Here is a 15,835-nt window from a genome sequence, read left to right as displayed (position 1 = left end):
GGTTCATTTACAAAAACCATCGACATGCGTGTTGCGTTTAATTTTTCACTTCCTTGGCTTATTTAAACAACGAAACGACGAATTTTTCGTCACTGACCTTTCTTCATTCTGTCAGTTTCAACCGAACAGACGTGCTCTTCCGAGTGTTTCAACTAAAGTCAAAGTTTAGTTAAAACAGTATTTGAACTGTATGTTTTGTTTCTATTCCACCACCTATTTCCAATAATATCTTTTATACCAAAGGGTTTATTCCCGTTATTAAACGAATAATAATAATAAAATGAGTCTCCGCGTCGGTGGAATCTCTTCCTCGATCCGAATAGCCGTCCTTTTGCTGACAAACGCGCGCCATTGGACCTCTCGACATCAATCTTGGATCCCATTCGAAACGTTCTGTTCCAATTGTTCGTCTCGTAGTTCTCGGTCCGTTTACCAGCGCGTCGATAAGCAACCCGGGGAAAAATAGAGGATCCTGGAAGCCAGATAGGAAACTCGAAGAAGTAGTCCTGTGTTCCCCCCCGGTGTTTGATTGCACGCGTGTTTCCGTGGTTCACGTGTTCCAGGGACGACTGGTATCTAAATCTTCCCGGCGACATTGTTGCCACGCGGTGGATCGTTACGCCACTTTATCGAATGAGTGCCCGTGGCCGCAGCCTTCGCGAACAAAGTACTCCGGGGAAACCCCGGTGAATCGATTCCACTCGAACCACCAACGTCTGATGCAACGTCCTGCATTCAGAAAGAGACGCTCGTCGGATTACCTTGGACGCGCCTCGGGGGAACAAAAAAATTCCAGATGATTTATCGATCCTTTTATTGTACCGAAGCGTCGCGGCGGAGCCCGCCCCGATAAATGCACGCTCCGGAACTAAATGGATCCGCCAGAATTTTGTTCCCTTATTAAATTTCCTCCGTGATACCGATCATAAATTCTTACGAACGTGGAACCACTCGATTCCGTAAAGAATTACGAAGACGTCGGTGATCCAATCTTTTTTTTAACTCGTTTGTTCTACAATTTTTTCGTCAAGAGCCTTCGAATAATTCTGACAATGGCTGCTCAGCCAAACGTTAAGTTCGTATTCGCAAATATCGCAGAAGCTGTATCTCTTCTCGTTCGCGATGCGTCAGGAATGTGTTTAAACGTCGGTACGAAACCTGTACTATCGCAAACTTCTTCGAGCAGAAAGTCAGAGGCTGAAAAAGAATCGGTGTAGAACCTTCCCCCGTCCGTCAGAGGCTAAATTGATTAATATTGTATCGGAGCAAAGGTTATCCTGGATATCTCGAGGCACGGACGCCGCGCAGCCTCCGTTGAAACCCTCTTCAATTATGTAAGATATTTAATTCTTAAACTTCGCAGGAAGAAAGCGGAAAAGGCCGTTATTTATGCAAAACTCGAGCACCGGGGCATTGATAAAGTACAGGATCGATACGAGCCGCATCGAGAAGCTAATCTTCTCGAAGATGGTTTTCGGGGGCGTCGAATATGGGAATACCCGGAAATTCAACCGTCGCCGGAGACGATATCGCACGATCGTCATTTTTATGGTAAAAGCCCCGTCGTAAAAACACGCTGTAGCACATCCATAACGAATAACGCGTGAAACTGACAGCCAGGGGTTGCTGGTAATTTTTTGATCGATCTTCGACGCGACATCGACAAACTTTAACGAGCACGACGCAGTTCCGTTCGTAATTCGTTAATAAACAGTCGCGCGTTTTATAAATACCGGGAACACGAGAAATTCTCGTCCACGAGTTTCGTGCGAGATTTAATAATTTTTTAACTCGTCGCGACAAATCGATCGTCGTCGCATATTTTCGAATCACGACGCTCGCTAGTTTCTATCGCTGATGCAAATATTGTTTTTCTTCAGAGTGTATTATTAAGGAATAGAGGATTTGATTTGTGTTTCACAGGGATGTAAATCGCGGCGTTTAGTCGCGTAGGATCGATCACGTGGTAATATCTCCATTTGACGCGTTTTATTAACAACCTTCGTGGAAGCTCTTGTACATTCAACAACTTGCACGTCGCTGCACCGTGTTTCAGCTCGATTACGGCGCATGCAAATATTGCTCTCATATTCCACGAGGACGCGTACGATCCCATAAATTGCGCCGAGATGGTGCATTTTCCTAGCCACGGAACACCGAAACTCCATTTAACGACCGCTGTATCGTATATTATCCTGTAATTCTAAGTCGGACGGTTTAAACGATCGCCGGACCGATCGGAAAGCAACGATCATCCCCAAACGCCATCCATCGCGTTGATCAACATTCTCGAACGGCGTAAATTTTCGAATTCAGAATCGCATCCCCGAGATTGAGCCATTCTTCAAAACATTACCGCGGGAATGTATTTATTCGCGTTCGTTAGCAGCAGCACTTTTTCTTCGTCGAACTTTTTACGAGAATTTCGTTATTAAAACGAAGACAACGGTTGCAGGATAATTCTTTTGATCCGGGAACCCCGGTAGGAAAGAAGAACGGAAAGGAGCGCTCCTAATTGATGTTCAGACTTTGTAACCTGCTTAATTACTTTTTAATTAGGCATTCGTTTGGGCGACTCGAGTCAATTTACATCGGGGAAACGTAATATTGTTACTTCCCGTCGCGGGAAAAGCGTTTCTCATCGTTGCGCCTTCACGACTCCTAAATTATTAAACAATTTCAGGTTCGTGGAAGTTTGTAGAAGTTTATTTATCGTCTCGATCGTCTTCGAGGAAGGTGGAAAAGGTTGGGCGGGCCTGTGTCTCGCGGGACGCCTCGTACAAGTCGAGTATCGGTCGCGAAATGGCCGGAGGAGCTCTTCCCTTTCAGACGTTTCGCGAATCGGTCGATGAATTTTCAACGACATCAGCGTAAAAAACGCCGCCGCCATTGTCTGGAAACCAGGTCGACCCCGTTCCGCTGACCGAGGAGGGACGAAACAATCGGGCTGGATTTTGAATTTGCTCGGCGAGTCGCGCGCGTACGATCGAACGTGTTCGACGAGAAAAGCTTGTTCCGCGCGAACGGGAAAAGCGCTTTCGCGCGATTTTCAGAGAGCCCCGGGGCACTTCCCGCTCCCTTTGAAGCATCAAACCGGCGGTTATTAAAGAAACCGAACATCGCAATATCGATGGAGAACAAAGGAATTAAATTCCAAACGCGACAAACGCAATAATACGTTTTTACAACCGACAACAGATCCTAGTATTTCCGTTCGTGCAGCGCGTCAACTCTGAAATAACACACCCAACATATTACTGGAATTTAATTTAATCCTATCGATGAATATTTATTTGCTAAATAAATATAATGGTCTCTGCTGGTCGCTTCAGGCTTTGCTAGCTTCTGTTGACCTTTGCTGGCCTTTCCTGGTATGTGCTAGCCCCTGTTAAACTCCGCTGACCACTACTGACCAAACTGGAGAACTCCTGACAACTTCTGACACCATATAGCGACTGTTTCTGGCTACTGCTGATTATTGCTGGCTCCTGCTTGCTTCTGCCAGCTTCTGCTGGTCTCTGCTTGCCTCTTCATACCTCTGCTGGCCTCTGCTGACTGCTGCTGACCACTCCTGATACTTCTAACAACGTACAACGATTACTACTGACTTCTGCCTGCCTCTGCTGTCCTCTGCTAACCGCTGCTGACCACTCCTGTTACTTCTGACAACGTATAACGATTACAACTTGCTATTGCCTGCCCCTGCTGGTCTCTGCTTGCTACTACTTGTCAATGGTGGTCTCCGCTGGACTCTGCTGGCCACTGCTAACCTTTATTACAATTTTTGACATTATATATATGTATCAAAGCTTTGTATAATGTAAATCTATGGCAATAAATGATATAATTTCAAAGAATTCTATGTGTTCTCATCATTTCTACCTTTCTTTTCCTCATCAAATCATTCCCATAGTTATAAGGTACGCGTCACTTCTTCCCATATCATGTCCCCCTGATAAAAAAGTCTGAAACGGGTCTAAAACCGTCAACGCCATACCTGCGGCCGATCAGCGATACTTATTCATTCATTCAGTAAACGTCAGCTCCCGTGCTGGCTACCACAGGGCTCGCACCTGTCTTTCTCGCAAGCGCTCGATCGAGCCTCCGTTCACCGTATGCTTATGCTTATTCTCAACACCTACTATCAATATTCGTCGATCAAGGATTTACGGGCGGCCTCCGGGCAAATTATTTCCAATAATCTTTATAATTTGAAAATAAGGAACGGTCAAGCAACGTTGCGTTTCGCGAGAGTTAATATACCCGTTGAAAATTTTCACGGAGTGGGAAAAGAAACGAGGGTGACTCGTTAGAGCGCGATCCGTGTAATTTCTCTTGCGAAACAATGCGAGATTACGGTAACGTCGCCGGAACAAGCGCACGAGGGGAGGACCAGCGCAATATTTCTCGACGCGTTACGGCCGCCCGGAAACCCCCGTCCCTTTTACGGTTTCTCTTTCATCCGCGGGAAACTTCCGATGGAAAAGGACGCTCGTTCCATCCGGCGGAACACCTTGCCGCGTATCCTTTCCCCCATCCGCCCGGACGGAATGAAATTTCCAACGCTCGACGACATACTTCTAAAGATCTACGCGCGCAAACATTCCTTCGACTCTTTTCTCTCGCGTTGTCACGTTCCGTAAACGGACTGTGACAAGCCTCGAGGGAGGAGAAAAAAAGACCGTTTCGCATCCGAACGAATACAATTTAACAGCCTTGGTCGCGAGGAGGGACCACGATCTCGTGTCGAGGCCATTATGCTCGCTTGGAAACAACAAACAACGCGTTCAAACTTTTACCGACGTCTCCAGCCTTCGAAGCGAACAAAAGTCTTTCATGCGACTAAATAGATTCGTTTATAATACCTCGAACTACTTCGACCGTGTTTTACCACGTTTGGCCCTCGAATCTCCACGTCTCGGTGTGTACCTTGTTTAAAATACCTGGAATTACATGTTTCCATCACGTTTGATCCTCGAATCTCGGCGTCTCCGAGTGTACGTTTCAGGAGACGATATTTATGATTTTTCCGGGGGCGAAAGAGCGTAGGGAATCGTTGGTGGATCGGTGGATTTTTACGACTTCAGAGGAGGACACGGTCGTTCGATACCGCGGCCTCCTTTTTCCTCGTTTACAACATGAAGCACGTTTTTAATCACCGGCGACGCCCATTGTTGAATTCTGCCATGTTTTATGGGCCCCTTTGTTCCCTTTCATCGGTGTTCCGGTTTTTCGCTGGCCGACCGTCAAAAGGGGATCGCGAGCGTGATTATTTTTTTGTGGTAGACGCGAATTCCCTGCGTATAATCGCATATTGAACGAAATGGTAATATACCGTGCCCGACCGTTTGTCCATTAAAGAGCAACGGGCTGGGGAAAAATGATATTGTCAACGTTTCCACGTCGCCTTTGAGTTATGCTGGGCACGATTCGTTGGAAAGGAATTTCATTTCCTATAACCGTGTAACGGGCGCATACGGGAATTTCAGCTCGTCCAACTTCGATCTTGCAAATTCGATGGAGACGTCGTCCACGAGGCCGCGTTTTCGTCGGCGAGATCGAAGAACGCGGAACGGGAACGTAAAATAAAGAATGCAAAAGGCAACGCGATGGATCTCGATCGTTCGATAATCTGTCGAAACCGATTACGACGGTCCTGGCGGTACGAGAATATTTTTAATTCACGAGACAGAGGTTTAGATTATTATTTCAAGCCGATCTCGCAGTTCCAATCATTGGCAGGCAATTAAATTAGAGAACCACCGACGAAGAGTAATCGGTTCGCGAGGTGTAAGACGATTAATAGAGGTCAGGTTTCTCGTAACAGGATCGTAACTGCACCTTGCCTCTGTCGCGCTCGTGCACTTCCCGTTTCGCTAATTTCGTTGCCACGTGTTTGCGCTCCCATTAGCAGCGTAATGAAGACGTTAATAAAATAATGGAAAAAATTGCGAGTGTTCGTTCGGCGAAATAGGAAGTCGCTGAAAGGTGATTGATCGTTTGATACAGAACGCGTATTACCGTTCCTTACTTTCCACTGCATCGCGAAAGTAATAACCGAGCAATTTTTCAAGGTGATCGTTACCCCCCCGTGGCCCATTTATGATTCTTTCAACCAGACGGAATGAGTTTGCATTTTACGTTACCGGTTCAAGGGATAAATTATCGACTCGCAAAGAAAAGTTTCAGAATCGAAACGAGCAGAAATTTAATCGCAGATAAAAACGTTCTTTCGATCGTTTCCAAGAAACATTACAATTTTCGAAACATTTTTCAATGCAGCTGGGAGGGTTCAGGAATTCGAAATTGATTCCAGCTCGCCGACACAATATTACACTGTGACGTTGCAAATTTTTATTGCTCGAGAGAGCAACTGTACGCAATAAAGGGGCAAAGAATTGTTATAACAATTCTGAGAGTCCGCTGGATCTTGCGCGTTCGTTAAAAAGAAAGAAAAGGTGGCTCGTAAGCTTGCAAAAGCCAACGCGCAGAACGGTATGGAACTTCCCTCTAATTGACGGGACTGACTCGCTTAAAGTGCTGTTCAAAGGCTCGTAGTCGATTCCGTATGCACCCCCGCGCGAAGGGGCCGAAGTTGTTAACATACGTCGGGCCTCGAAACAGAAACAACAGGAAAACCGACGACAAGTGAGTCGATAAAGGGAGCGGACGCTGGTTAAAGCCAGGCGTCGTCTTTTTACGATGGAAACAAAACTCGTCGTCAAACGGTTTTAATCCGAGTTGAGAACGTCTCTGTCCAGCCGCGCGAATATTTATTCGCAATTACTGTAATTTCTACTTTGATAGTAAAATTGGTTTCCTCGTTTATTAACCGCTCGTAGAACGGGGCGCAGCGGGCCAAAACAATAATGGAAATTATTCTCATATTAACGCGCAGGGGGGTGAAATTTTAAAAGTTCAAACAAATCTTCCTTTGTTCCACATTTAACGCTAGAACTACCAAACCAGTCAAAATGACCCATTCGTAATTTCTAATAAAACCTGTAAAAAATCTACTCGACCGAATTTTTGGAAATTTACTGTAATTTTCTATAAGAGAATGAATAAACGCTTATTTCCATTGCGTTGTACATTTCTTCATCTATCGTTTAAATTTCCTTGGTACAAATAAACACACTGTAATTGTCTGTAGTTCTGGTGTTAAGAGAGAATAGAATTTAGACACGAAACTGAAGCTTAAGTTGTATCGTACTGCTGTTGTTTGTTTTCAGAAATATTTTCGACGCGTGCTTTAGGTGTTGGTTATTTTTCTGTTGCAGGCTCGACCAGCCGGTGACCAGCTCGACGTCCGGAATGGACAGCAAAAAGGTTCGAATTGAATTTACTTGCTCGAATTCGTATAGTTTTGCCGTCGTATACGGCGCTCGACGAGTTTCGAGAAACTCGCGGCTGATAGCGAAGATCCTTGGGACGTTGAACAATGTTCCAGGGGGATGCATAGTTCCGCGGAAGTTCGAGAATCGATACGCGTCATACGAGTTTATAGCAGTTGTAAAGGCTTCCAGTGGCCCGATACGAGACTCCGTCGGGGTTAACGGTGTCGTTCGAAGTTAACGCGGTTAAATCGACGCGATAAGAGGTACGGAACCGACGCAGAAATCCCATCGAATTAACAGAGTCCTTCGAACGCATTTTCTTACGCATCGGTGAACTAATTTATACCTAAAGAAAACGTACGAGGGACTTGTTTTTCTTCGAGTTTGAAGTGTCGGTCACTTTCTTTCTTTTCGTTTCATTTAAATTCCACTTCGAATGCACAGCACGTGATATCTTTTTGCATATTCAAAGTATCGACCGACCGCGGCAGCGTTTCTCAAACTAATAGCGAGGTTTCACGAGCTCTGTACTATCTAAGGAAATTACCGAATTTCTACGAAGTTAGAAAACTAGATACTGTTAGAAATTTTATGCCGAGAACCAACGTTCTGACGTTTGAGAAAACGTGGTGAAGCAGGTCTACGACGTCTCCGCGGTTTCCCTGCGACCTATCTCTCGAAACCGGAAGTAAACAAAGGCTCGTTCCCAACTCGAGACGTCTCGCGGCCCCGAAAAGTCGACGGAAAGGCAGATTCGCTTAAGTAATTCGTTAAATTAGGAAGTCGGTGACGCGATTCCGGACAAGGACCAGTTCGAGAACTTCGAGGGCTCGAAAAACTTGGGCCGGCGGATCCCCGGAAAGCAGCGAAAAGAAAATTGACGGTGAAAATGCATTGGTTCCGAAACTTCTCCAGTATTTCCCTCTTCTCTCGCCATCCGTGTAAATTAGGATCCACGTTGACGATTCAATTTTCTATACAGTTAGAATAGTTATAACAATTAAATAAACACGAATTGACCATCGATTCGGGTCAACGAGGCATAATGAAATATCATTTAGTAGAAACTCAATATCGAAAACCGATACCATTGTAACCTTAAACATTAACGCGTTGATCGCTGCACCAGTGCTCCGTACAGCGATTTTACAGCGTAGTAATTATGTCGCATAATTATTATATTTACTCGATTAAATCGTTCGAATTTTAATTTATTAACGACAATGCATTGGTATCTGATTTCGAATCGACTCGTCGAGCGTTTTACGGCCAGAGAGAACGAGAAAAATTAATTTTTTTCGACTCAGCGAAACGGTCCATCGAGGTCGCAAAATTATTGACGATTAAATCAATTTCCGTGGATCTCGACGAGATTTTCCAACCGAATGGATCAGCTCGAGCCCCGGTCGAACGTCGTCTTAATTGAGCAAAACGAGGAGGGAATCACTGGACGGGGCTTTCGCGAGTTTCTCGAACCCCGGACCTGATGGACTGATCGCGAAAAAGCTCACGGAAAACTCGTGTTTTCCCGGGGAAATCGGTTTCAACGGGACGCGTAACTCGCGAGAAGCCGATTACACCGATGTGCCAGCTCGTGTCTCGCTTCGATTCGTTAGCTTGACCAACGTTTCACCTGGAAAATCGAGGGGAAAACCGAAATTGCCGATGATGTCTGTCGTTCGGTGACCTTTGTACTCCTAAATTCACCAATCAGTCGCCTCGACTCGACTTTGGCTGAGATGCGTTTCAATTTTTGAAATAGTTGCAAATATAAGTGTTACGAAAAATGAAAATATATCAGATTTATAAGTATTTGTAAAACTTTTCTCGAGGAAAATGTAAGAAGGTTTAACAGAGGTTTAATTTAGAGTCGATCTGAACCAGATAGAAATTTATGAAACGAGACACGATTATCGCCAAAATAAGAGGACCAAAGACAGGAGTCTTCTGCGTGTATTGCACCCCAAAGGAGGAAGTTTTGGTAGACCAGGGGTTGTAAATAGTATTCGCCTAGTCGAACAGAGTAGTTTGGGGAGACACAGTTTTGGCGAGAGGATGTTTCATAGAGCAGGAGATTCGGATACGGGATGGTACGGAGTTTGATAGTTACACGAGACGAGAAGTTTCACAAAAGCAACAGCGAGTATTTTCAAAGATGATTAAGCTGGATTACGGGGGAGTGCGGTTTGCTTAAACGCGAGAGAAAGTGACAGATCGCGAAAGTGTGGAGGAATTGGAGCGCGGTTTGCGGGGTTCTGATTTCCAAGGGAAATATATGTAATTTTATTATATTTTCGCGAAGGTGAACGTGCACGTAAGAAAAATATATGTAAACCCGAACACGGGACCTGCAATCTTTTAGAATGCGAAAATAAACATTGTGCCCCCGAAGACGCGATCAAATATTTGCGCAATGCTACTGCGCTACTTTGTCGTTTATTATCGTTGTTGACGCATTCTTTCTTTTCGTGGCACAAAACTGAAATAATACAATAGAAAATATAAGGGAAACACGAATGAAAACATCGCCGATCGATACGGGGTAATTTTGTTGTTTGCGCCGTGGCGCGTTGCGTGGTTGCAAACATTCCCAGCAAATATAATTACCCTAACTGTATGCAATCTGAAACGACGTCGATACTAAATATTCGACTAATAAAGCAAAAACAAATTTTAAAGAAAAATCGACACGGGGTAGGTGCAGAAATTTCTCGCCGAAAAAAAAATTTTCAAATCGTAAAAAAATTATTCTTAGTTGTAGGGGTCAATTACGATCATTTTTGGTGAATACACATACCACCGAAATCCTACCCACTTTCGAGAAAAAAATTCGTAGGTGCAGAAATTTTTCGCTGAAAAAAAAATGTTCAAATCGTTCTAAAAAAATTATTCTTAGTTGTAGGGGTAAATTACGATCATTTTTGGTGAATACACATACCCCCGAAATCCTACCCACTTTCGAGAAAAAAATTCGTAGGTGGAGAAATTTTTCGCTGAAAAAAAAATTTTCAAATCGTTGTAAAAAAAATATTCCTAGTTGTAGGGGGCAATTACAATCATTTTTTGTGAATACACATACCCCCGAAATCCTACCCATTTTTGAGAAAAAAATTCGTAGGTGCAAATATTTTTCGCCGAAAAAAAAATTTTCAAATCGTTTTAAAAAAATTATTCCTAGTTGTAGGGGTCAATTACAATCATTTTTGGTGAATACAAATACCCCCGAATTCCTACCCACTTTCGAGAAAAAAATTCGTAGGTGCAGAAATTTTTCGCTGAAAAAAAAATTTTCAAATCGTACTAAAAAAATTATTCTTAGTTGTAGGGGTAAATTACGATCATTTTTGGTGAATACACATACCCCCGAAATCCTACTCACTTTCGAGAAAAAAATTCCTTACCGAAAATCTAATGTCTGACCATACATTGATATGTTTCCCTGAAAATCTTTAAAACATCATAACTTCTTAACGGATTGGACGATTTTAAGGTTTCAAAATGCAAACTACGCGTATTTTAGTGAGGAATATTTAGAAATTCTAAGAGTTTTCGAAAAGTTGCTTCTTAACTCTGTAAACTGATAAAACTCCTATAAAAATGGTTCAATTCCTCGTTTTTGTTACTTCATAGGTAAGTATAGTCCAACTATCCGGCATATTTGATTATCCTGCATTGTCCCAGTCCCAATTATGCCGGATAATGGAAATTGTGCTGTATAAAATCAAAATAATAGTCCTCCTCGACTCTCAAATTAACAAGCTTTCGCTGTATTTAATGAAGTATGGTTTGGAAGCCTTTAAAAACGAACGATAGTAAATTTGTTTAGCCTCCAAAAGTTTAATAAAACTACCAGGGAACTGTTCTCGCGCGGAAAATTGAGACAAGGAAACTTGTTCCCGAAAAGAATCTAATAATAAGAATGTTGGGCTCCGCGGTAGTCCGGAAAGTAATATCGCGAAAATGATCCTTCCACGTTCACGTCGGACATGGCTACGGAATTGATATTAATTCACGTTAATTCTCGCGTTAACGGACCGGACAAGTTAATTACGTATTGCTGGTAGGATCGTACAGCTTTCGAAATTAAAGGACGTTTCGTCGAACGCGGACGAATTCTGCGCTTTCGTCGCGATTATCGTTCAACGTTTCTGGAACGTCGCGATCCCCCGGAGACGTTCTTTTTCCTCTTCTCTTCGACGAACGTGAGATTCTGCGGGGAGTCGATAAATTTTTTATCGTACGCCCGGAATTTTCGCGGTAACTTGGCCGGACGGAAACCGGAGAGCGAATCTCTATCGCCCGTCGAGAAATCTATCGCTCGAAAGGCAACACGACACTGCACTTCGTGTCTCGCGCTTTATCGAAAACGTCTCCCGTCTATCGTTTCGCGTAATTTTTCGCCAGATTAATTATCCGCCAAAACGCGAAGTTTGCAGGACGCGACGTCGTTTGTAATTTAATCCGGAGTACAATAGAAATATTTATCTCGACCGGGTACCGGACCATAAATTTCGATTCGATTTACATAATTGCCGGAAATTTGGATAATTGGATATGATTATCGCGTTCGTTGCGTTCGATTTCGTCAAAACGGGTCTCCGGGAGGAGCTGTTTATTAATAAAACAAATCCCTCCCCATAAATCCCGTCATCCGGTGAAACATTAACTCCGTGGAGACGAAATTTACGACGAAATCGACACCGATCCCGTAATTCAATCTTCGCTTCTAATGTCCCTCGTCGTCGGGCAAAGCCTCTTTCAAACTTTGCCTCGTATCGCTCTCTGTGCAAGTTAAATTTCCTCCGACTTTCGACATAAATAATTACGACACAATGTAATTAGATGTTTATTATATATGTAAAAGGAAGTTCAGGTGTACAATATTTAAAAAACAATATCGATACTTACTATTTACAGATCGTTCTTAATTATATACAGAAAAGTGTTTCACATATCGAATTTTTCGGGCCAACAGAAAGAAATTCGAACAGTCTCGATACACCCGAGATACTCGGATCTTCCTTAACATTTATTAATTCTTATGGATGCTTACTATTTACAGATCGTACTTAATTATACCCAGAAAAGTGTTTTACATATCCAATTTTTTGAGTCACCGGAATGAAATTCGAACAGTCTCGATACATCCGAGATTCTCGGATCTTTCGTAGTGGTTAAAAGTTGGAGTGTGTCGGGAGCGTTGTGAAACGTAACAGAAATGGAACGATGATTGCAGGTTGTCCAGGCGGCGCCCCTACCCGTACCTGTCCAGGTGCGTAGCAAGAACGATGGCTCGGGGGTGGCGGCGTCGGTGTCGGGGGTACGCAGACGAAGCGGCTCGCAGGGTTTGCGATCGCCGGCCGCGAAGAGGCCACTCTCCGCCCCCGTGGCCCTTCAGGGTTGGCTACACAAACAGGGCTCCGAGGGTCTCATGCTGTGGAAGAAACGGTGGTTCGTCCTCTCCGAGTACTGCCTCTTTTATTACAAAGGTCAGACCCTCCCTGGTTTTCTTTTACCGCGGAATTACGTGTCGCCTACTTTTTATACGAAAAGAAACAAAAAAATATGAAACGAGACAAAGAACCTCCCGGTTCCGCGTGTTCTTCCCTTGGCGCGATTCCTTCATAAAAAATATTCGCGACCCCGCGAGTGCATTGTTGCTCGCGATACGTACTTTTTCCACGCATTGTTACGTACACAGAGCGTTGCACAAATATTTGACAGATTTCCGATTCGTTCCGAGTAGAAATTTAACAACGCAGTTTTGTATATTTTGAATTGGTTTTTTCTATTCACAGAATTTTTTTATCAAATTTGCGATCCCCCCTCCCACAAATGACTAACTGTTACGTGGCCGTACAACTGTGAAGCATGAAAGAATCGTTTGCGGGTTAATCGCACGGTATTGCTTTCTTGTTCCGGAAAATTGGTAGCGTTTATAGCGAAACCGCAGTCTACAGTGATGTCGGTCAACGTCGGTCAGACAGTGGTTCCCATTAATAACGCACCACTGGTATCTACCGTTCTCTTTCGTCGCAGTATTAACCAGATACCGCGAAACAATAAACAAATTTGTGCACATTAACGCCCCCGGGTAACGATAATTAACGAAAAACGGGAAACGAGAAGTTAACGCCCGTGTTATTAAAAATAAATCGACGTATCGTTTGTTAGCTTCGATAGAAATTAAATAAAGCGAATCGACGAATTGTTCAGAATTTTAATCGTCCATTATTGAATTCCTCTCGATGATACGAGCGTAAAAGGATTGGAAATACTTGCGAATAAAAGCGACGGTAACAGGAATTCCTATTCCGATAAGAGGATCGCAATAAAATTAACAACTTTTCTTTCCCGTTCGATGGCCACGCGACGGGGACGGAAGGCTTTGGCACGGCTTCAACCCTCATCTCGACGCTCTCGTTGTTTTTCACGTGGTACACTCTCCCAATTTCCGGCCGTCATAGTGTCCCCCGCCCACCCCCAAGTTCGCCCTTAACTCTTTTCCGCCAGATCGTTCCCCGGGAACACTAATTGCAACGAGTTCCCCGGTTTCGTACTTACGTGCCTCGAGGATCGATCCTTTATTTTTCCTACCTAATCTTATTATTTTACTAATAAACTAAGAATCGACTGAAAGGGGAATAGTATATAGTGGCTGGAAAATGGCGAGAAAACCGAACGCGTAGAGAAACGCGACGTTTGGATTACAGTTGCGAAAGTTAGTTAAATTAGATTCGATGGATTTCCCTAATTATCGAATCCTTCCCCTCGGTGGTCTCGTTGGCCGTCCCTTCGCGAATCTGGGAAGTCTTACACGAGCTCCAAGTAATCTCGTTCGCGTTCGTGTTCACCTGTAAATAATCGCTTAATTTCCGTCGCGCTGTTCCGCAGTTTCGGTGAATGAAACCAACTCGATCGTTTACGCGCCCGTGAACACCGTTGTTAATTAACGTGATATTATACGCGGGGATGGACGTACAATAGGAACAATGCGTGTCTGGGTTATTATTCCGACGGTGTAAATTAATTTACCGTCGCGTTTTGGTCCATCTGAGCGCGAACCCCGCTTAATGCGGATTTTAATATTCGCTGCAATTCCAGCGGATCGTCGGGCGAGAGCTATTAAATGCCCAGGCCGCAGTATTATCGCAGAAATTCGGTGTCCGGTCGCGATTCGTCCACGGTCGTCTAAAGTTTAATGCACTGTCGGCTCGCATTTACGATTTATCTCGTTCGCTGGGTATCAGCCAGCGCTTTTAAAGACCGAAACAGTACTCTCGAGAATAATTAGTCGGGCGGCCGCGCGACGAAACAAACGCACGGCGTATCAAAACGTTCGAAAATCAAGGAGCAGGGTAGAATTCGACTGAAATAGCGCGCAAACTTTTTTCTTTTTCATTCGCGAGTTTTGTTCGAATTGATACTACGATGAAACGGTGAGATTCAGAATAGAGTATTTTATTTCTTTGTTAGCATTTTAAGACACCATAAATCCCGAGCATCTTAACGCGAGCCATTATGCGGTTTGATTCGAAGGTACCAATTTCAAAGGTAAAAATAGAAACGGCCCCCTCCGGTGCCATCGCCAGATACAGCGCCTTTTTCTCTTCGTACGTGTTCATTCGGACGCGTACGCCGAAATTTATGGCACTTTTTATCTTCCTCCTTTTCCTCTGTCCGCGGTGCTAGCTGATTTATGCCCGCGCCGGCAGCGAACCGTGCGTTAGGCGATATCTACGCGTGTCAATGGCGTCGAAGCTTTCGGATGCGTCGACTCGAAGCCTTCCGATTTGTCAGTGAAATCATTTCCCAGTACCATTTGTCCCCGTCGTCGGGACATTGCCTGGCTCGCGATCGGAAAAAAACGTCGTCGACTTCTTGCCAGGGACTTACATCGAAACAAAATACCGATCTTCTATCGAGACATATCGTTCTATCGTTGTAGAAACCGAAATTCCGAAAGTATCTGGCCTTACTTTTACCGGGGTTTTAGATTTCATTAGAATTTTAGCAAAAAGTAGTCGTAAAAATAGTGTAATATTGCGTATTTAAAAAAAATTAAAATTAGTCCGATCTATGTCGTGTTTGTACTCGTTTCAACCGGGAGAATCCGAGGAATGCATCGGTACTATTTTCGAAAAGATTAACCAACGCACAGTATCTATCTATAATCTTGACAGTTTTGTCCCTAAAATTTTTAACGTTAACGAAACGCCCGATCCTTCCTGAATCAAGCACGAGATTCGTCTGGGAATCGTTTCTGGAAAGAGTTTGCAGTTGTTTGGGCGACCCTTTCATCCTTGATCCCCGCGTTCCTTTTACGCGTGGATTTCGCAACGCGTACACCAGGAGCTCTGATGAATATTTCTCATTAACGAACGAGCACGTCGACTCCCTTTCCACGGCTTTTTCGTAGACTTTCGACGCAAAAGTCTCGCGAACGATCTTTCTGGAATCTTTCTGTGCTTTGCTCCGAGACTCGGAACGAATGTCGC

General features: G+C 44.0%; 1 protein-coding gene across 1 annotated transcript in view; it reads left to right on the top strand.

Moving 5' to 3' along the window:
* Nucleotides 1-15,835, top strand: part of LOC122402469 — a 170,191-nt gene that overhangs the window by 93,918 nt on the left and 60,438 nt on the right. The window contains exons 3-4 of the mRNA XM_043405282.1: nt 7,281-7,329; nt 12,574-12,826. Coding sequence (XP_043261217.1) covers nt 7,281-7,329; nt 12,574-12,826 — 302 coding nt within the window. The remainder of the gene's footprint in view (nt 1-7,280; nt 7,330-12,573; nt 12,827-15,835) is intronic.

The sequence above is a fragment of the Colletes gigas genome, unplaced genomic scaffold, assembly GCF_013123115.1.
Source record: "Colletes gigas isolate AHSC1104 unplaced genomic scaffold, ASM1312311v1 Colletes_gigas_Sc00036, whole genome shotgun sequence".
Classification (NCBI taxonomy): Eukaryota; Metazoa; Arthropoda; class Insecta; order Hymenoptera; family Colletidae; genus Colletes; species Colletes gigas.
This window is presented reverse-complemented; position numbering and strand designations above follow the sequence as displayed.